This window comes from Vanrija pseudolonga, chromosome 4 (assembly GCF_020906515.1).
Source record: "Vanrija pseudolonga chromosome 4, complete sequence".
Lineage (NCBI taxonomy): Eukaryota > Fungi > Basidiomycota > Tremellomycetes > Trichosporonales > Trichosporonaceae > Vanrija > Vanrija pseudolonga.
This window is the reverse complement of record NC_085852.1, coordinates 2,433,678-2,453,639: the sequence shown is the minus strand read 5'-3', so window position 1 is coordinate 2,453,639 and position 19,962 is coordinate 2,433,678. Positions and strand designations below refer to the sequence as shown.

Here is a 19,962-nt window from a genome sequence, read left to right as displayed (position 1 = left end):
CAAACGTCCCGAGATCTCTTCAGCTTCAGTTGCCGTCGGCGACGGATGTCACGGCGAGAGGTCATCCTCAGGGGCCCGGCCGTGTGAAGTGATAGCTGTGACCGCTTTGTCAGTTTTGGGACAAATCACGCAATCATATCCACCACCGTATGCACTCTGGCTCTCACCATGGATGCACTGGAGATCCAGAAGAGTTATTGATGCGGGCATTGCATGGCAAATAAGATTGTGGTTCGGCTTCCTGCCGGCCAGGGACGACGTCGTGGCCGTCGGCCATGGCGAATTGACCCTGGGTTATTGTAGCCGATGACCCCGACACTGTTGCCGCGCGGGCTAAGTAGTTGTTTTCACAGGGTGTACCATATACCAAGACGCCTGTGTTGGTGAGATTGCGACATTGTGCATGCCGATGACGGCACCGGGACGGCTTTGACCGCCGCGAGGACGACGACCTTCTGCTTGGCGCCACAGCTCTTTTAAGAACCCGTCAGCCGAAGAACACAGATCAGACCAAGAACTCACAGGATGGCTCCCATTGCAACTTCAGAAACCGTGTCTGACGCCGACATTGCTGATCTCAAGGAGGCTGTCCGCGCCGCCACCCTGCAGCACAAAGGCGACTTTCCGCTTCCTCCTGACGGCACCCTTCGTCGATACAAGAAGGCCGGCATCGACTTGTCGGAGGGCTACCCCTACGTCCCCAAGGCTGCATTGGGTGGCGGAGTCGACCGCAATCAAGCCGCCCGTGCCGATGAAGGCTCCCGTGATGTCGCGTATGTGGACCCCGCGTCTCGTGCCGACCCGGAGAAGAAGGCGCTCTTGTCGGCAGCCACGAAAGTTGACCACTTGACCCAGCACATCGGCGTGAGTTGCGGACAGCGGTAAGGTGGCAATGTTGACCGGGAATTGTAGACCGAGATCTCTGGAATTCAGCTTGATTCTCTCACGGATCAGCAGAAGGATGAGCTCGCCCTGCTTGCCGCTGAGCGTGGTGTCGTCTTCTTCCGCGACCAGGACCTCTCGCCGCAGGCTCAGAAGGAGCTTGGGCTGTACTGGGGCCAAGGTCGCGTTGAGGTTCACCCCCAGGCACCCCAGGTTCCCGGGCAGCCTGGTGTCCTTCTCATCTGGGAAGAAGGACGACCGAAGAACTGGGGCCCAAGCACCCGTTCTCACCGTCTCCCATACGGTGGTGGTCATTATGGCTGGCACTCCGACCTCTCCCACGAGGAGTTCCCGCCGGGATACACTCACCTTTACCAAGACTCGGTGCCTGTCACTGGAGGTGACACCCTGTGGGCGAGCGGTTACGCCGCGTATGACAAGCTCTCACCGACATTCAAGAAGCTCATCGAGGGTCTCAAGTGAGTCTGCGCCAAATGTGTGAGCCTGACGCCAAGTGGTATCTACCGTTCGGCGAACGTCTATCCCGACCCGTCGAAGCCGAACGCAGCCCCCAAGCCAATCCTCCGCAAGCACCCTCTGGTCCGTACTCACCCGGTGACCGGCTGGAAGTCGTTGTTCGTCAACCGATGGTGGACCGTTGGTATCGAGGGCCTGGACGGTCCCGAGGCAACGATTATCCTCGACTATCTGAACGACGTGTTTGAGCGTAGCACCGACATCCAGGTTCGCTGGCGCTGGACACCTGGTACGAGCGCAGTCTGGGACAACCGCGTTGTCAACCACACTGTCAGCTTTGACTGGGTGGGTGACCGCCATGGCACTCGCGTCTCGAGCTTGGGAGAGAAGCCGTTCTTCGATCCCAACTCGAAGGGGCGTGCCGAGTCGTTGAGTCTCGAGGAGTGGAATGGCCCAGACTACGACAACTTCAGGTTTTCGCAGCTTGGACTTCAGTAGAGCGGCAAGGATAGAGGAAAGCCAAGAAAGTGTCAATGCAGTGGTGGAAGTTGGGACAATGGGAGTTGTGGTGGTGGTGGTTCGGGTGGAATGCAGTCAGTGACCGGGTAGATACGATTGCATCATTTCGTAAGCATGCAGTCTGAACGTCCGTCGAGGGGGTCAAACGAATGGAGAGACTGGCAATAAGTGAGCAGCCACAGCGCGTCTCATGCTGACTTCAGGATGGCAGTGCTGTGAACGACCCCCGAGGGAATCGAACACTGGACCTCGGCTGTTACCCCGAGAACCACACTAGCCCGACGGACTACGCCATGGGACCTCACTTATACTTCTGGATTTTGGGAGCCGTCTTAACCTGACTGCCGGAACCAAAGCTGCCTCACCCGATGGCAGCTTGACAGTGCATCTGCCCGGCGCGCCCCGGTACCCTATGCATGTGCAGATGCAGCTCGACGGCAAGTGGAGAGGTGCTAAGGGTTCAGACGTGCGAATGCAGTGGTGACACAGCTAAGGCACCTGTCTCCATGTCACAGAGACAGCCTGCGGATGGAAGACGAGAGATGCGAGTCACTAACCCGGTAGATGTAGCCAAGTCGTCTGCTTGTGCCGTTGCATCTGTTCTCTCACATTTGCATTTGAGTAGAGGCAGCATGGTTCCAGTTGTGTGTCAGAAGCCTGGCAGGACTCTGGGTTTTGCGCCCTCGTTAGCGCGTATGGTTTATTTCTGAGTGGTGGTGGCATTGGGGCAGTGCAGGCGCGGCGGTGGGTGGACAGGGCGGACGCCAGTGTGCATGTTGTGTGTGGATAGGTGTGCGTGTATGTGGGGTGTGTGTTCAGTGTAAGAGTGTCATTCTCAGGTTCAGCTCGTCCTAATAAACACTCCACCAACTACCCAATACTTGTCCCCCACTTGTCACCCACGCGCTCCCCCACCACGTCCCATGTCTTCCAAGCCCAAGGATCGGCCCCCATCACAGGAGCATAGAGAGCTTGCCGCTGCGAGGGCACGGCGAGCGGAGGCGAAGAAAGCAGCTGGTGCTGCCCGGCTCCGTCTACTGACGAAACGGTTGCGCGCGCAGCGCGGCGAGCGCGGTCCTCGTCCTCTCTTCTTTGCGGAGCTGTTTCTCCGCTGCATCGGCTGGTGGCCCAAACGGAGGGGCGAACGAGCCCTACACAAGGCACTCGACAAGCTGCTCAAGGGTGTCGGGTGCGGGCCCTGCCGCGTCAAACTGCTCGGCAAGCCCTCGCACGGTTCCCAGTTCGCAAGGTTGTCCATGACGTGAGTGCCGCACAATGCTATCCCACACAAGCGACACTCCTTGAAGTTTCTGTTGTTAATCATACTAGAAACCAAGATGATGCTGAGAAAGCGTTTGACCGGTTGGATGGCCTGATGCTTCGTCCTGGCGAGGCGATGTACGTCGAATGGTCCCAGAGGTTCATGCGTGATGACAGCAAGGAGTACGCGTCCGACAAGCAACAGGCCGAGGCATGCGAGTGAGTAGGTTAGGTTCACACAACAAACTGACGCCAAGGGCCGGGTGGGCGACCTATGTCGAGGAGGTGCTGGGACCGATGTCGGCGCTCTCGTTTGCCGAGGACATGATCATGAGCGAGGACGACGACGACATGGACGTGGACGACGAGGAAGATGGAGTCGACATGGACGACGATGCCCACGACGGGCCGAGCACGAGCACCACGTCCGCGCCGATCGCTGTCGACCCACACGTGGGCGCCGAAGAGCCCGTCATGCCGGCGTGCGCATCATCCACACCCATGCCCGTCGAGTCCTCGCCCGCCGCTCCGCCGGTCTACGCTGCGCCCAAGTCAAGCATGCCCAGCCAACTTGCTCCACCGCCCATGTTCGCCTCGCCGACCGTTCAGTTTTGGCCGCCCGACATCCCCCTGGCCGCCGCGCCCAACATCAGCTTGTCGCTCTCGACCTCGCCGCCGCCGGCTGTGCCCTTGGTCCCGGCACCCATGCTCGCACCTGACCTTCCGCCGCCAGTCAGCCACGCCGCCCACTGTGCGAGTACGTCCGCCTCGGCACCTGCGATGGGCTCAGCGGCAACCGAGGACGCGTCAACTGGGGTGTCTTTTGCCAACGACATCGACACGCTCGACGGGCATTACGAGAGCCTCTCGCCCCAGGGCCTTGCCGCCGTCCTCGGGTACCAACCCCCGCTCGACCAGCCTGTCGTCTTGCTCGGCCCAGCCGTCGAGCCGCCCGTCGTCTTGCTCGGCCCAGCCGTCGAGCCGTCCGTCGTCGTGCTCGGCCCAGCCGTCGAGCCGCCAGTCGTCTTGCTCGGCTCAGCCGTCGAGCCGCCCGTCGTCGTGCTCGCCGCAAATGTCGAGCTGCCCATCGTCGCGCTCGCTCGAACCGCCGCGCCGCCCGTTGTCGCCCAGGTTCCGCCTGCCCCGGCGCCGGCGGGAGCCACCCGCACCGAGCTCGCTCGTCCCCCAGTTGTTCCAGTTCTAGGAGCAACCAGGCCTGCCGAGGCCAGTCCATCCGCGCCGCCAGTTCCGGTCATCGGCAAGTCGATGTCAAGGACCTCGGCCGTGGCTTCTCTCGCACCTCCAGCTCCTGGCCCGAGCCGTCCGACTCAGGCAATGCCACCTCTCCGTGTCTCGGCGCCACCCTCTTCGACTGCACCACCGGCTCGTCCGGCCGAAGCTTCGTTCATGAAGCGGCCGTCCAACACGAGTAACCTCCGCAAGAAGCCGCAGCCTCGGGCTGGTGCACCGTCACTGCCGCTACCAGCGGCCCACCTTTCCGCGCAAACCACCAGCGTCGCGACTGAGGAGGAGACCGCTATGAACGGCCTCTGAGGGGTGGGTTTGTTCTTTGTGTTTGGTAAGTGACATGTGAGCCCTCATCGCTGATCGGTGCTCAGATGCTGTAATTGAAATGTAGGAAGTTGTTTGTCGAGGCGAAGCCACAAGGAGCTCAAGTCGACTCAATTTCTACTCACACTTCATGTCTGATGGTGTTTACAAGCCGGCATGTGGATGTGGGAGAGTGTAGGTGAGAGAACAGCATGTTTCGGTCCTTATCGCAATCTAGACGTGGAAGGGAACCACAGGGACTGATGGGGCGACGACAACCATGGCTCGACCGTGGGAGACTTGGCTAATCACGACACATTACACCACGAACCACGACACCCCATCTCACTGACCTCATCAACTCGACTCTACTCATTCACTATAACATCAGCCTTTATCCCTCAGTCATGACAGTGGGCAAAGAGTACTGGGTCTTTGGTTACGGCTCGCTCATTTGGAAGCCTCCGTGAGTGTTGATCTGCCGACGCCGCCAGCTGACCGATCCAGCCCCCACACCGTGGAGCAACGTAAGCCGCCAACAACTTGCCGCCGAGCTTGCCATTTCTGACGTGTACAAGGGCCTGGATACGTCAAGGGCGTGGTGCGCCGCTTTGCCCAGTCGTCAAACGACCACCGCGGTACTCCAGAGAACCCCGGCCGCGTCGTGACCGTCATCAACGCCGCCGACTGGCATCGCCTGGCCAAAGGAGTGGGTCGCGCGACACGTCCAGCCGAGAACACTCGTGCTAATGCTTCACAGGATCCGCACGCCGACGACGAGGACCTTGTCTGGGGAGTCGCCTACAGAATAGACCCGGCCAAGGAGGAGGAGGTGCGCGCGTACCTTGGTGAGTTCCATGCCTTCTGACCTCTTGATGCTGGAGCCGACGTCTCTCCTCAGAGTACAGAGAGAAGAACGGCTACACGTCGCACGATGTGCCGGTGTATCACACCACCGAGGACGGTACCGAGGCGATTGCCGTGCCCGAGTCGACGATCTGGATCGGCAACCTGGACAACGAGGCCTTCGGTGAGATCATAAGCCCAGGCTCGACTATGAGTAGCGGCTGACAGTGAGCAGTCGGCTATGAACCACTCGACGTTGTTGCGGATCTGATTCACGTGCGCCATGGTCCTTCAGGCCCTAACAAGGTGAGTCTTGGCTTGTGCCGTGCTGGACACGTTGCGCGCCAACGCGGCGACGGTGCTCGGTCGCTCCCCATCAAGACAAGAGCTGACTGTTCAGGAATACCTGTACCGCCTTGCCGAGGCCGTGCGCCAGCTCTACCCTCACGTCAAGGACCCGTACCTCTTCGAGCTGGACCGCGCCGTGAAGAGCCGCGAGGCTGCTGCACAGGCATAGGAGGGCCGAGCTCAACGACCACCGCCCGTCTTGTGTGGTCGCGCGACGGAGCTCGCGGACACACGGAAGAGTTGAGCACACGCTAGATGTGTCGCTTGCTCATTGTACCTCCCTCTAGAGCATGTACTCTGTTATTGAACTCGGGCACATGCGGACAGCTGCGCTGCGCGGACCGGCCATGGACATGTAACTCAATCTCTTCCTGAGCTGTCCCTGGCGTGAGTAGATCGACCACCATGCCAACCGATCAGACCTTCAAGCAGCAAGATTGTTTCCAGGCGGCAAGACTCGGACCCATTCATATGCGTTTCGTGTATGACGCACACCTGTTCCAAAGATTCCAAAGACCCAGCAAGAAGCGGACGGGCCATCAACTCAACTCAACCAGCACTTCTCTCAGAGAAGAGCGACGGCGGCGGCGACACCACCAACCAGGGCAGCGGCGAGGCCTGCGTTGGCGGGCATGCTGGAGCCAGCGGCGCTAGGCTTGCTGGACGACGTGGGCTTGGCCGATCCCGAAGCCGAGGCGGCGCTGCCGTGCGAGCCGGCACTGCCGCTGGCCGAACCGCTTGCGCCAGGGGCAGTGGTCACCTTGTCGTCCCAAGTGGCGTTACTGTGGATGTCAGCTCGGGTCTCTGCACACGCGACGCAACGCGGGAACCTACGTGATGGCGGCGTAGAAGGTGATGCTGGTGAGACTGTTGGTGCCCTGCGTGTTGCCGGTGACACAGTCCCAGTCGAAGAAGAGGCTCTTGGTAGGGTCCAGAGGGGCCATGTACAGGAGAGCCGTGGTCGAGTTCTGGTACCGCATGCGAAGGGTGTCGATGTAGTCCCTAGTGATACCATCAACCGCGTCGCGGATGTGGATCTGGGCGTCCACGCTCTGAATGTCGCGGGTACCGTTGAGGACGACGTACGACGCGCCGTTGGGGATGGGGAAGGAGAACTTGGCACCCTCGAAGCACGTCGCGCGGAGGGGCAGGCCGTTGGCCTCCTGGTCCACCTCCCAGCGTCCGCTCGTGTTGAAGAAGGGGTTGACGGTGCCGTTGACGACAAACTCCTGGACCAAGGTGCGCGCCGAGGCAAGGTCGTGGGCGTCGCTCTGCATGCCGGTACGGACGACGACGCCGTCGAGGCCCCACGTCCCCTCGCCGAGAGAGAGCGTGTAGTCGGACTTCTGGAAGCGCGGGCTCACGTGCGACGTGATGACTGTGGGCGAGGTGGGCGCGTTGATGTCCTGACCTCCGGTGACGGTGGTGTCGCTGTTGGAGTACAGCTTGGTCTTGCCGACGGGGTCGGTCGCGTTCCAGTAGTCGGGCGAGCTGCCGAGGACCTCGAAGCCCTCACCCCAGAAGTTGAAGTTGACGCCGTAGTTGTTGTTCTTGGGCGCGGCTTGCTGGTGCGGGAACGGCCCGTTGGTCGTCTGGATCCAGCCGTTGTTCACCGGGCTGGGGGTGAGCTCGACCGGCACATCGTTGACTGCGAGCGTCCAGTTGAAGCGGAGCGAGGGGCCCTTGGGGTCGAGGTTGACCTGGGCGTTGGCGAGCGTGGCCAGGAGGGCGAACGTAGCGGCGATAGAGGTGATGGGGGCCATGGTGGGTGAGTTGTGGGTGTGGGGTAAGCGGGTGTTGTCAGTTGCTCGTTATTTATCCTTTTCTTGGGCCGATGCTAAGGCCTGCCTCGGCGAGGTCGGCTTGGCACAGCCCACGCATCTCTCACCTTGCTGGATTGACGCGTCGCGACCCTCTTTTCGTACCAGTGGGCCGAGGTGAGCACAGCAAGTCGGCGGGCAGGACGAAACACAGGGCGGGTGCTGCTCGGCACACTGAGGCCTGCCAATGTCGGCAGTGCCGTCGACGCCACTGGGGGCCGAAAGGCTTGGCAGCTCGTGGCTTGGACGCACCGCAGCGCGGGGCCTCGACGGCAGGCAAGGAGGCAAAGGAGCCAAACAAACGGCAGGCGGATCGGGTTTGTCCTCAGGGACAGTCGAATAGTCGCGTCGCACGTTGTAGGCACAATAGCCAAGGCGTCATTAACTCCACAGGAACGTGACCAGCTTTCCGCATAAGGGATGGTACCATGGACCCTAATAAGTGACATAAGCTTGGCGTTCAACTCTGACTCTGGTCCTCACCCAGGCTGCCCCAAGGCCTCGACGCAACGTGCTTGACGAGCTAGCCGATCAAAACAATGCTATGCCAAGGTCGACACAGCCTCCGCAATTGTTGATGCTTAATGCGTGACGTCGCCGGAGTGATCTTGGAACGCGCCGTTTTGGACATTGTGACGTAGCTGTCGATCATTGCGATGCAGATCAGCAGCATGCTGTGTGTGCATGACGCGTTTGAGGCTGTGGCACGTCTGTCTGTTGAGAGGGACGATAATGATTAGATTGGAGACGCGACGGGGGTGACGTATTGCGGTGGCGGCTCGGTTGCCTCGGCTTGTTGCAGACGTGCAACGCATTGAGGGGTGGTGCGGGATGTCTGCACTGGTTGACAGCGAGCACCATTACGCCAGCACGGTTGCACCAGCACCGCTGTACATCTGCCGAGGGTGATGCCAGTGGCAGGACGCTAGTGTGGTATTTTGGTGGCAGCACTCACCGAGCCAGGACCGGGACTCTGGCGGCAGTCAACATTGGTGCGAGTATCAAAGTGAAACAAACATCACAGCCTCGGCTCGCATCGTCTGGTTGGCCGGAAGATACCCGGCAACCGGTAGGTTCTCAACAGGAGGATGGGAGAGCGTACCTGCGGGTCGTCAGAGATGCCTGCGCCAGCATGTACGAACAATGATGGGATAGACGGAGAGGATGGATGTGAGCCGAGATGATCAGTAGACAACTCTAGGGCGTGGAAGTGGAAGGTGAAGCACCCTCGCGAGGACGAGGGTTGACCTCTCCCACCGGATAACCCAACCGATGCTTCACGAGCACCACTCACCAAAATGCTCGCAGTTGAGGAGTCTCTTGAAGAGACGGGGTAGATGATGCCAACAAGGCAGCACACGCCGCCGAGGACAATGTAAGCGAGGGTAACAACGCAACAACTCACCAGCGTATTCGAAGCGTCCGTCCATCGCGACACATTCCAGAGCGCGAGAAGACATCGAGCACACCTATAACTCGAGAGAAACTGCCAGCCAACGATTCTCTGAGATGCGACCCAGCCGTGGGCCCAACTCGAGCCAACTCGAGCCGACGCGGGGCTCGGGGGGAGGCCTACCTCTTCCCGCGCCTAACCTCGCCTGCTCGACGTCCCCAGAGCTCGATACAGGCTGTCCAGGACCATACGTAATTAGCAGTATCATCCCAGGGCTCGAAATGCTTCCATCTGGCCGTGAGGTCGAGAGCCAGGCCCACGCGAGCCGTTGATTCCGTCGCTCAGGCTATAGTCAACCTCCCGCCCTGGTGTCAACAACTCTCGCTAGCTCAGTTGGAAGAGCACGGGTTTCGCCTCTAGGGAGTGCCCGTGTTCTACCTACTAGGGGATCCAACTGCCGGCTGCTCTACTGGGGAGCAGTTGGCCAGCTAGCGAGTGTTGTACGACACCGAGGTCAGACACTAGGTCTTCTTGTCGCTCGTGCCAGGCTATGTGCACTGCCCATGCTCCTGGGACGGCGCGGATGCAAACATGCATGTCTTGAGAAGTATGGAGACCGTCGAGAGTGTGCCGGCCGTGTTTGTGTCGTGAAGAGGTCATTGGGTCGTAGCCAACCAGAGTGCTCGATGACGAGTGGAGGCGACCGGGTGGAGCAAAAGTCAAAATCAGTCGCGCGACAATGCCTCCCCACTTCACGACCTCCCCTCCAACAACAGACCTCGAGGGAGCAGGGAAGCGAAAGTGTTGGTTGGCACCTCAGCACAGCTGGCACAGCAATCAGTAGCACGTGGATTCTGCATTTAAGGATATCAACCCCAATGACATGTTCAGAGCAGGGGGGTGCAACGGTCCTCACCAGAAGCCGTGTTTGGCAACAAGCAAATCCTTCTGTTCTCTCGCATCTCGTGAGCGCAGTCGGGAGAATGCGTGCGGGCGGCCAACTTCTGTGATGCAAGTAGTTCCTTAAAATTGAGAGGTTTGCATTATATATGGTGCATCATGCTGTTCTCGCGTTCGGTGCGCGACTAAGGAATGAGTGTGGCGGAAACTTTGATTCGTAATTACTAATAGCGGCTGGCCATCATGTGTATCCACGCTCTCGATTCCTTGCTAATATGCGCTGATTTCGCTCCAGAAATAGTTTACGCTCGCTGAGGAGCTTCACTCGCTCCACCTCCTGGGCAATCCACGCACGGTGCTTCGAGTAGAGGTACTTGGCATTTGGCACCTGCAGCGTCAGTCCTGGTCCGAGTCTGGAAGGCTTACATCTCCTCTCTGCAACCTGTCAAGGAGATGAGAAATACTTTCATCTCCTCGAGAACACATAGAGCTCAGGAGTTGTTGAAAGGGCCGACGGGGTACGCCTGGGGGATGGCGTAGCTTGCGCAGCTTGGCCTCGATTTGCTCGAGGGTGTAAAGGTGGATCCGAGCTTGCAGTGGAGGCTTGGTTGGCGTTGTTGAAGGTCCGTCGCCACCCGAGAGCATGGCAAGGAGAGCGGCACGGGTTGGGAGGTTTGATGCTCCAGATTCGATTGCACTTGCTCGGGGTGCATTGATGGTATCGGCAAAGACGCTCGTCGGGTCGTCCGAGGAATCTTTGACGGTTGCATCTAGGGTGGCCCGGGTGGGACTTGCCTTGGACAACGGCTTCGTGTCACTTTCATTTTCAGTTTTTGGGATGGGCTGGGCTGGTGGCGAGGCCTGAGCATCAGTGATGGGAGAAGCGGCCTCCGACTGTTCCTCATGGTCCCGAACATGATTCGGTACACCATCACCGGCGGGAGATGAAGTCGCGCCTCGCACTGGATGCTGACCGGGGCAACGTGGTGTTGACCCGGGACTGCTCGCTGTCGGTTCAGGGCTTCCTTCTTTCCGAGTGCCGACGGAGACTTTGATGGAGAGGAGAGGGAAGATGGCGCGGAGACCAGCGGCGCGGTCGAGAGTGACTCTAGGGAAATGGCGTAGGTCGACGGATCTGGCAGGCTTTTCGACGCATGGGCCAGGTAGACAAAGCCCTCGCTGACGATTGTGACACGAGAACACTTGGCGAGCCGACCAAACCGTCGTTGACTGAGAGGGGTAGCCGATGAGAGATCTGCGACAAAGTAATTGGGATCGTCGGCCAACGACACGACCTTGCCACCGCCGACCTGGGGTGTTAAGGACGCGTTCAGTGTGTGGGAGCTTACCTCTATCTTGTGGCTCAGTCGCTCCTTCCATCGCAGGTCGAGAGCAAACCGCAGCGGGCCATGTTGACCGACGAAATAGCAGTTGTCGCCGCTTGGGGGCTGTCGGTGTATGGGCAGTGGAGGTGAGATGGAGGAAGGAGGTGGGGGTGGACGCACGGGCGGACCCGAGTATCCTGTGAAGATGATGCCCTCGTCCTCAGAGTCGGAGTCTATTGCAATCGCGTCGTTCAGGTAGGCGCCAGGGCGATCCATGCGGTTCGGTGCGGGGGAAGACGCGGTGGAAAAGTACTCGGTGTCTTGGGAGGGTGTGCGCTCTGTACGACGGTCGTCGAGTGCCTGCGTCTGCGAGGGCGGGTGCTGAGGGTGGGTGGGTGGGAGGGTCATTGCGAGCCGTGTGTGTGGTGAGAGAATGGGAGGAAAGGGGAAGGAAGGGACAGAAATGGTAGGGTGATGGCGAGTGGGTGAATGCTTGTGCAGGCACTGTGCAGGCGCCGATCCGGGGGACAGCGTGTGTGTGTGTGTGTGGCCGCCGGTTGCGGACGCACCTTGTAATGGTTATAAGGCCCAAGTATTGCGCGCCTGATTTCTCTTTGGGTTCAAAGTGCAGGCAATAGCCGGCCGTACTCTAATGTGGTCAGGGTTGGGTGGGATATGATGCAACAACTGGGAGGGGGTCCGAAATAGATGTCAGAGCTGCTGTTGCCACTCCACCCACATCATCAGTAACCTGCACAATGCCGGCCGACCGCCACCATCTCCCCAAGCCAACACCCAGCTCAGCGCCCTCCGGCTCGTCGACAAGCCGCGAGGTGTACAACGCGGCCACTGTGAGCGAGAAGAAGGCGAAGCCGACGCGCGGCCTTACGGCCAAGCCGGAGCTGTTCATGGGCAGCATAGGCCCGTGGAAGAACGAGGACGAGTTCCAGCTCCGCCTGCAGGCTCGTCTCGAGCCGCTCGGCGTGCATGTTCTGAGCGTCGAGCTCAAGGGGGTCAAGCGCGAGCACACCTCTACCGCGTTCGTGAAGTTCAAGTGTGTTGCTGCATTCTCCTTGACACATCGCTACGCGCCCACTGACCAAGTGTAAGTTCGCCCGAGGACCTCGAGACTGCCGCCAACGAGCTCAACGGTGTCCCCTTCTTTGAGGGCGGCAAGCCCGTTGTGGCCTCCTACTCGCACCGTTCGATGCCAGTTGAGGGAAAGCCTGTTCTGTGAGTCAAAAACGTTGCTCTTGGCTGATGCGGTGAAGTGAGCCCTCTCCAACCCTTGTGCTTCCATCTTGGAGCGCTGAGGAGCCGTGCATCGCTGTCCCGTCTATCATTGACGACGAACTTGCCGCCCAGCTCAACCGTACCTTCTAGAGTGCTTGTCCAGGGTAAGTGTAATATGAGATTCTACGACTAAAGCGCCAGCGGGGTAGAGCAATGTGATGCGGGGTAGTGTCATGTACTACATGTAATGCTTGAGCTGGGCCAACATCGGCATTCCTTTACATCTCATCCGCATAAACTGAAGGGCACTACATACTAACTCGGTTGGGGGCAGTGATCAATAAACGTCGTGTCCGTATTCGGGTTACCCCACCACGTCGGGAACGGAACAGTGGGTCCACCGGCGCCGAGTACTGCAAATGACAGGATGAAAACGACGAAAAGCGACGCGCCGTCAAAGCCCGCCGTCACGAGGTACTGAAAGTCCTTGAAAATACGCGGGCGGTAGTTCCTCAGGTAGTACTGCACATAGAATCCAGCGGCAACGCCGGACAGCACGGTGCACGACTGGGTCTGGTTGTAACCCAGCCAGCCGGTGTACATGAAGAAGGTCGGGAGGTTGATCTCGCGGGTGGAGATGCCACCAATGCGGGGGACAAACTGGAGGAGTCAGTTGAGGCGTGAGAGCTGACTCACAATAACAAAGACGCGGTGTAGCACGACAAAGCCAAAGCCGATGAGAAGGCCAAACGGCACAATGTAGTACTTGCCCTGGAGCGAGTACATGTACTTTGCCAGAGCCCAAGTGGTCGCCTGGTTGTTCATCGACTGGAAGGCCTGGCCCGACCACTGCGCTGAACCGTTCGTGTCGACGAGCAGGTCACGGTGGGCGTTGACAACCGAGATCATGACGACGTAGTTGATGAAGGCGCCAAACACCGTGCCCCAGATCTGTGTGAGGAACATGACCTGGGGAGGAATCTTGAGGTACTCGCCCATCTTGAGGTCCGAGGCGAGGTTGAGAGAGTTGGCGATGACCGTGTGCGACCAGGCGGAGAAGTAGAGGTTGCCAATCGGACGACCAGGGATGGTGAGACCTGCGACCATCTTCATCACCTGGTTGGTTGCGATACCGTTGCCAAACCGTGAGTATAGGAGCGTTGACTGCGTGGGTTAATCACTTTTGCCACCTTATGGAACCCACGAATGGAGCAATGGCAGCACCAAGGAGGAGGGCCACGATATAAGCCCACACCGGGATACCCAGGTTCTTGGTGACGACGGCGACGATACCGAGGATGAAGGCGAAGAGTAGAACGCCGATGTACCACCACCACGGGGCCTCGGGGTAGTCGCGCACCATGGCGGCGTGGTGACGGTCGTCCGATTTGCCCTTCCGGAGGTTTTTGACACTGCGGACAATGTCGGGACCCCAGAAGAGGACGCAGTGGGCGATAAGGCCGCCAATCTGAAATGTAAGCATGCGAACGTGGGGCGTTCATGTTGTGGAATGAGACTCGAGCGCTAGGACCGCCGGCGCGATGGGTTTGAACCAGAGCGCACCATCTCGTTTCACGCAACGTCCATATCTCAACCAACAGTTCAGGCGGTAAAAACTCACTGCCATTGTCCCGACCGTGCTCGCAAAGGCATAAGTCGCGGTGATTCTGGGAAGACCGTATTCCGCGAGGGCTGCCTTGTCCAGCACGCCGTTCTTGAACACCTTGAGCGAGCTGTAGCGCTTGCCCGACTGGGTTCGGAGCGATGAGCTGAGGAATGGCAAGTCGCGCGCGCCCCACGCATTACCGTAGTACACGGCGAGGAAGGCGATCCAGCAGACGATGTAGCCGGCGATAAAGTTGGCCTGCCACTTGAGCGGGAGTGACGTGGCGCCAGACGTGATGTACTGCCAGTCAAATGAGAAGTTGAGAATGCCCAGACCCTCGTTGGAGAGAGAGCCACCGAAGAGATTGGTCAAGATCGAGGCACGGCTGCCGGTCGCGTTCATCGAGGCGAGGCAGGGGACCGAGATGGAATTCAACCAGGGGAAGATGTACGCAGGAAAGAACTCATAAACCGTCATGGATCCGAAAGCATACCAGAAGTAGCGAAGGGGCTTGGACGACTTGAACTTGTCCCAGTGGAGGGCCTGGAGGGCTGAAGTGTCAGCTTCAAGGTAATGGAGGTCGACGCAGCTGCCCACTCTTCACAAGGGGAATGTTGCCCCAGTACACCGCCTCGGGATGCCAGACTGTGATGGGCCGGAGGATACCCGTGAGACCGTATCCGAAGAGGCCGATGGAGAGGGTGGTGAGGATGACGGTGTTGGCGGTGAGCTTTTGGTCGTAGAAGAGGTTCTGGACGGTGAATACCGAGACCGAGCTCGCTCCATTGGACGCCGAGGACGCCATGATGGCAGCGACGGCGTGCTCCTTGAGACCATACTCGCCCGAGTTGAGGAAGATGGCGAGCCACAGCCACCAAGGTCGACGGGCATCGGCGCCGTGTTTATCGCGGAACTTGGCCTCGAGCGTGTCGCCGCGCGGCAGGACGAAGGCGTACAGGCGGCCGAGGAACCAGATGATCAGGACGATGAACGAGCCCGTGATGCCGCCGGCGCTGGGCTTGAACTGTGCACGAGGTCAGCGGTGCCGACAGAGATAGGGACGGGTCCGGCATGCGGATCCGAGATTCGGTGTGTGGCGCTCACGTTGTAGATTTGGTTCATGGCGGCCTGGAACGCGCTCACGAGCGTACCGATGAAGAGCGAGCGGAAGGTGAGCGATGGGTCGTGGTCGTCGCGGAGGGACAGGAGGTAGTTGGCGGCATCGGCACCCGTGACGATGATGGGCTCGCCGTCTGGCCCAATCTGCGGTGGCGGAGTGTCCGAGGCCGCGTCCGAGTCGGCGCGCTTTTCGATGGCCTTGTCACCATGATCACCCGCATCGAGGACCTGGGCGCCGAGATAGTCGTCGTGTGTTTTGGCCTTCTCGTCGTACGTGAGCTCGGCGACCCCGCGGGCCGTGTCGGGTTCGAGGTCTCCCACTGCCATGGTCGTTAGCTTGTGTGAGGAGGGTCGAGTTTGCCGCTCACCTCGAGCTCCGTGTTAAGTACTACCTACTCTGGTCTGTCCTAGTGCCGGCGCCGAACGGTGCAAGCTCCGAGCCCGCGCCGGCCGCCCGGTACCATGTGGAGACAGGCATCAAGTTTGCGAGCCGAGTGGACGCCAGATGATGGGGAGTGCCGGTTGGGCACAGCTTAGCCTCCAGAAGCACCGGGCGTCTGCGAGGGCTCGTTTCCCCTGCGCGTGTTCTAGGTCAGGTTAGCAGAGCAGATCAGAACACCCACCTCTGTTTCATCGAGGCCTGCCGCCGGTGCCACTAGTGGCTGCACCACGCGCAACCATGCGCAGTCATGCCACGCCGGGCAAGGTGGGCGGCAGGAAGGCCCGTGTGTCTCGTCCGGGCGGCGAGGTGGAGAACCTGGCTTAGATCAGCCCTGCAGAGTGGAAACTACCCACGTGTATACCGAGCTCGGACTAGCGGACTATCGGAGCAAGCACGGTCAATGCGCGCTGTCGCCATCAGTCGCGATGCGCGCTAAGACACCGACTAGGCGGCGTCGGTCGGTCGGCGGCGAGGCCGATACATACCTCGGTGCGAGCTGCATGGGGCTCACGGCCCTGCTCTGGTCTATTCTTGATGCCCATTGCTGCTGCCTCGGTGGTGAGTAGTGTCGTGCTTGTATGAGATGGGCCGAGACGGAGAGTGAGGTTGTGAATGTTGTGAATGGAGGAGAGGTGGGAGACGCGACAAAGATGACGTTTGTGGGGTGAAGCCAAAACTCTATTTCCAGACGCGTGGTAAAAAATCCAGCGTGCAGCCCAATCGCCCTGTGAAGCGAGGCCGTATCACATCTCTGCCCCCAACACGCCATGCGTGGCGATAACATTACCCTCATGCATATGTCTAACATTGGCGGCAGTGCCGACGGCTTGCGTGCACAGTCCCAACCCACTCTAACCCACTCAGCCACCGAGGTCAGATATAGATGACAGTCCCAGCCGCCTCGCTTGGATTATCCCGCAGACCCATCCGCCCCATCGAGGCGGCATTGACGAGGACAGTGTTCTGCGGCGCCCGCCTGCCAACCACCGCAGAGTATATCCGCCCGACGAGGAGCACGACAACTGTAGCCACCACTTCGAGGATACCTGGTGTCGTGGGCTGGTTGAGCCGGTCCCTCGCCCACGCATCCCAGTCAGAGTGGTCGAGGACCTCGGTGCCGCGCGACTCGTGGATGTGGCCAAAGACGAGGAGGCGGGGTCGGGCGCGCCGCAGCTCTCGCAGCAGCCATGGGCTTCCCTTGCCGTCGTCGAGGTGACCGAGGGGCGGACCGTGCGACAGCAGCACGTCCGTGCCAGCAGGCACCGTGTTCCTCCAGGTATCCTCCTTGCGCCGGTGCTGGAACGCCCAGCCGCCATATGCCGGGGTCAGCGGGTCGCCGTAGACCTTGAGCGAGCGCGCTTGGTCTGGGAACTCGAGCGTCACCGATGAGTAGAGGAGGTACGTGAGGTCGTGCCAGTTGAGGTCTTCCCGCTTGCCGAGGTCTCGCCGGGGTTCGACAAACGTCTCGTCGAGCACCTTGTCGTGGTTGCCAGGGATGACCACCTTGTACCGGTGCGGTAGGGACGCGAGCCAGTCGAGCTGGGCTTGCAGCTCGGCCGCAGTGCCGAACGAGGTGAGATCTCCCGAGTGGAAAAGCACGTCGCCGTCCGGGATGTCAGGCTGCGTGTTGTGCGTGTCTGAGATGCAGACCGCCGTGATGCGCTTCTCGGGTGGCAAGTGGGCCGCGAGGACCGAGGTGGGATCGGCGGGGGGAGCCGGCCTGCAGAACCAGAGCAGCAAGTTGCGCCGCTTGTGCTCCCACGCCGTGAAGCGGTCTATTGGCATGAACATGGTGATGAGGCGTGCCGGGCTGCGCGCGTCAGTACAGGGCATGGCTCGAGCGCGCCGTCCACTCACGGGGTGCGAGCGCTCAGAGTCGAGTCGCAGCGAGCAGTCAACAAGGGTTAGCTTTTGCTGGCGATCAATGAGGTGATGAGTAAGGGGATGCCAAGTATGGGTACTGGTATGCTGTCAAGTCATCTAAACGTCGTCGAGACCGCGAGGCCAAGAACTCGACGTGGAGATCGATCTCAAAGCTGTGCGCAGTGTGCTGGCACCGTCACGTGGCAGCACAGATGGAATCTAGGGACCCTTGTCAGCCATGACGAGGGGGCGCAGCATAAGATAACGTCTGTGCGCCGGAGCCGAAGACCGGGGGAAGGCGCCGAGGGGGGCGGCGATGGTGAGCTCGTTTGAAAGCATGGCGACAAGGCAGCGAGTGTCGTGCCGCGCGTGCATTCGTCGCGTTGTTGCGCATGACGCGTCGACCACCTGCACCGCACCAGCTGCGGCCACTGCGGCATGTATCAGACATTGCACGTGATTTTGCAGGTGAAAACACGTTCAGGGTGGGCGCGGTGGGTGATCTCTTTCCCGTCTTCCTTCCCCTGGCTGTTGTCGTTTTGTCACCCACCCGTCACCTTCCTCGCCTCGACGCGTCACGCACTTTCACACAGAGCGACACACGCGTTTGATTTTCCTCGTCATCCTCGTCGTTACCTGTCACTCACCCACTCTACCACCTCCCCCAACTCTACCATGCGCCTAGCTCTCCTCCTCACCTCGGCACTCGCGCTTGTCGCGGCGCAGGACGACGTGACGACAACAACGTCGAAGCGGCGCACGTCTTCTGCCGTGGGCGTCTCGACAATCACGGGGGCGCCGACCGCGACCGACACGTACCGCGTCGTGCTTCCCTCGACAACGTCGACGGCGCCGCCCTCCAACGACCCCACGCCGGGATACAACGTCAACAACACGGCCGTGACGTACCCCACGTCCAAGGACTGGTGTGAGTTGAGATTATCCGAGGGGCGATCACAACTGGCATCCGCGCAGGGGTCGTGAACGGCACCGGCGTCGTGGAGTGGAAGTGGGGCGGCGGCGACACGGACATGATCTCGGTGTGGCTCATGAACGACGGCACAATGTACGGCGGCGCCGTGACCTTTGTCGGCAAGATGGCCAACACGCTCGGCAGCGCCGGCAACCTGACGCGCATCGTGGGACTGTGAGTGCTGTAAAAAGCCCAGATCAGCACTGACGCGCCAGATATGACACTGCTATCAACCCCGGGCATGGGTACTACGTCAAGCTCACCAAGACTGTTACTGGCCCCATCGGCGCCAACAACGAGAACTTGGATAGTGGGTGGTAGTGCTGATGCTGTAACTCACCCGCCAGCAATCTACGCCGAGTCGCCCACGTTCGAGGTCAAGCCTGCCGGAAGCAAGCTCACCTTCCCCAAGGGTTTCGGGAGCGGGGCCGCGCGTTCAGCAACGCTAAGCGGCGGTGTGCTTGCGGCCGCAGCCGCAGCCGTCGTCGCCGTGCTCTTGTAGCCGGCCGCGCCGATCCCCCCGCACGGCACCGTTCGCGGCATTCAACACCGCGCCGCGCCACCACCCATAGACGACCGACACGCCAGCATTCAGGACACACACTCACTTCACCATGCATTTGTTTGAGCAAGCAAGCTCGGCACGGCGGGACGGCGCGTGCCTGCGTGCCGCCATGGTGCGCAGCGCGCAGCAAGGCTGAAGCCTAAATATAGGCTGAGGCGGCTGTCGAATGCGCACCATCGCCGCACCATCACGATGGGCCATGGGACGGGCTGACGTCAATGTGCCCACGCGGTGGCATTGTGGTCAAGCTGGCTGACTTGCTGAGCGCGCCCAAGCGTGTGAGCATGCGCCCTTGTGCGCCAACTCGAGTCTTATAAAGCCTAGCTTTGCGACTCGGCCTCAAGGGGCCATCCGCATGACACTCACCTTCTGCAACTCACCCCGGCCGTCAACAACGACATGTGCTGCCCATGCCAGCGCGGTTTCCACTGTCGAAGAGCGATGAAGAGCACTGACGTCGCCACTCCTTAGCATATGAGCCGTACGCACAGCGACGATGGATGTACACGCCGCCATGCCAGCTCGCCGGCGTGTTGTCGGCACCCGGACCGCCCTCTCCACCGCTGCCCTACCAGCTCGCCGGCGTGATGTCGGGCCGCCCTCTCCACCGTCGCGACGGTTGAACTCAGCCCGGGCGGTCTCGAAACGAGACGAAGCAGGCTCGTCACGGCACTCATGTACGGCGACTGACAGACGGTGATCGCGAGACTAGACTGATGGGTGTCGCTTGGGCACGGCGCCGAGCCCGGCGGCCTTGCTCGCTAACCTCCACGAGGCGGCCTCTGCTCACGCGAGCTCGCCCTCCCTCCTCCGCGGTGGCCCTCGCGTCGTCCTCACCAT

The 19,962-nt window shown here is 60.4% G+C and overlaps 10 protein-coding genes across 11 annotated transcripts; 5 read left to right on the top strand and 5 right to left on the bottom strand.

Annotated features, from left to right (window-relative positions):
- Positions 1-67: 67 nt before the first annotated feature.
- On the bottom strand, positions 68-569 carry LOC62_04G006218 (uncharacterized protein; the record flags this gene model as incomplete). The annotated part of the gene is made up of 3 exons (XM_062772784.1): positions 68-95; positions 168-455; positions 523-569. The coding sequence occupies 3 exons, from the start codon at positions 567-569 to the stop codon at positions 68-70; spliced, it is 363 nt and encodes a 120-aa protein (XP_062628769.1).
- SPBC460.04c_3 (Putative alpha-ketoglutarate-dependent sulfonate dioxygenase) lies at positions 526-1,857 on the top strand (the record flags this gene model as incomplete). Its single annotated transcript, XM_062772785.1, has 3 exons — positions 526-864; positions 913-1,361; positions 1,398-1,857. The coding sequence occupies 3 exons, from the start codon at positions 526-528 to the stop codon at positions 1,855-1,857; spliced, it is 1,248 nt and encodes a 415-aa protein (XP_062628768.1).
- Positions 1,858-2,801: 944 nt separating this feature from the next.
- On the top strand, positions 2,802-4,692 carry LOC62_04G006217 (uncharacterized protein; the record flags this gene model as incomplete). Its single annotated transcript, XM_062772783.1, has 3 exons — positions 2,802-3,139; positions 3,208-3,357; positions 3,396-4,692. 3 exons carry the CDS (start codon positions 2,802-2,804, stop codon positions 4,690-4,692), a joined length of 1,785 nt encoding a protein of 594 aa, XP_062628767.1.
- Positions 4,693-5,049: 357 nt separating this feature from the next.
- On the top strand, positions 5,050-6,236 carry GCG1. Of its 2 annotated transcripts, XM_062772781.1 has the most exons (7): positions 5,050-5,155; positions 5,197-5,216; positions 5,268-5,398; positions 5,450-5,537; positions 5,591-5,719; positions 5,771-5,841; positions 5,936-6,236. In XM_062772781.1, exons 1-7 carry the CDS (start codon positions 5,097-5,099, stop codon positions 6,050-6,052), a joined length of 615 nt encoding a protein of 204 aa, XP_062628765.1. In that variant the 5' UTR covers positions 5,050-5,096; the 3' UTR covers positions 6,053-6,236. The 2 variants fall into 2 exon arrangements, with proteins under 2 accessions (XP_062628765.1, XP_062628766.1); XM_062772782.1 differs by having other exon boundaries at positions 5,268-5,537.
- Positions 6,237-6,448: 212 nt separating this feature from the next.
- On the bottom strand, positions 6,449-7,646 carry LOC62_04G006215 (uncharacterized protein; the record flags this gene model as incomplete). The annotated part of the gene is made up of 2 exons (XM_062772780.1): positions 6,449-6,665; positions 6,718-7,646. The coding sequence occupies 2 exons, from the start codon at positions 7,644-7,646 to the stop codon at positions 6,449-6,451; spliced, it is 1,146 nt and encodes a 381-aa protein (XP_062628764.1).
- Positions 7,647-10,927: 3,281 nt separating this feature from the next.
- On the bottom strand, positions 10,928-11,729 carry LOC62_04G006214 (uncharacterized protein; the record flags this gene model as incomplete). The annotated part of the gene is made up of 4 exons (XM_062772779.1): positions 10,928-10,958; positions 11,041-11,306; positions 11,346-11,444; positions 11,502-11,729. The coding sequence occupies 4 exons, from the start codon at positions 11,727-11,729 to the stop codon at positions 10,928-10,930; spliced, it is 624 nt and encodes a 207-aa protein (XP_062628763.1).
- Positions 11,730-12,079: 350 nt separating this feature from the next.
- Positions 12,080-12,704, top strand: LOC62_04G006213 (uncharacterized protein; the record flags this gene model as incomplete). Its single annotated transcript, XM_062772778.1, has 3 exons — positions 12,080-12,375; positions 12,432-12,554; positions 12,593-12,704. The coding sequence occupies 3 exons, from the start codon at positions 12,080-12,082 to the stop codon at positions 12,702-12,704; spliced, it is 531 nt and encodes a 176-aa protein (XP_062628762.1).
- Positions 12,705-12,869: 165 nt separating this feature from the next.
- Positions 12,870-16,263, bottom strand: OPT5_1 (Oligopeptide transporter 5; the record flags this gene model as incomplete). Its single annotated transcript, XM_062772777.1, is given in 10 exon segments — positions 12,870-13,214; positions 13,251-13,718; positions 13,759-14,022; positions 14,176-14,711; positions 14,758-15,184; positions 15,265-15,599; positions 15,676-15,836; positions 15,903-15,919; positions 16,207-16,217; positions 16,233-16,263. The coding sequence occupies 10 exon segments, from the start codon at positions 16,261-16,263 to the stop codon at positions 12,870-12,872; spliced, it is 2,595 nt and encodes an 864-aa protein (XP_062628761.1).
- A 331-nt stretch (positions 16,264-16,594) lies between these two features.
- rglC (putative rhamnogalacturonate lyase C) lies at positions 16,595-17,512 on the bottom strand (the record flags this gene model as incomplete). The annotated part of the gene is made up of 1 exon (XM_062772776.1): positions 16,595-17,512. The coding sequence occupies one exon, from the start codon at positions 17,510-17,512 to the stop codon at positions 16,595-16,597; it is 918 nt and encodes a 305-aa protein (XP_062628760.1).
- A 747-nt stretch (positions 17,513-18,259) lies between these two features.
- LOC62_04G006210 (uncharacterized protein) lies at positions 18,260-19,059 on the top strand (the record flags this gene model as incomplete). Its single annotated transcript, XM_062772775.1, has 4 exons — positions 18,260-18,512; positions 18,560-18,731; positions 18,773-18,867; positions 18,905-19,059. The coding sequence occupies 4 exons, from the start codon at positions 18,260-18,262 to the stop codon at positions 19,057-19,059; spliced, it is 675 nt and encodes a 224-aa protein (XP_062628759.1).
- Positions 19,060-19,962: the final 903 nt, after the last annotated feature.

What these genes read in the sequence shown, in the direction of transcription:
- GCG1 (XM_062772782.1), top strand. Translation starts at nt 5,097, where the DNA reads ATGACAGTGGGCAAAGAGTACTGGGTCTTTGGTTACGGCTCGCTCATT. An exon ending in CCCCCACACCGTGGAGCAAC is followed by an intron (nt 5,217 to 5,267) that starts GTAAGCCGCCAA and finishes GACGTGTACAAG; the next exon opens with GGCCTGGATACGTCAAGGGC. An exon ending in GTCCTTCAGGCCCTAACAAG is followed by an intron (nt 5,842 to 5,935) that starts GTGAGTCTTGGC and finishes CTGACTGTTCAG; the next exon opens with GAATACCTGTACCGCCTTGC.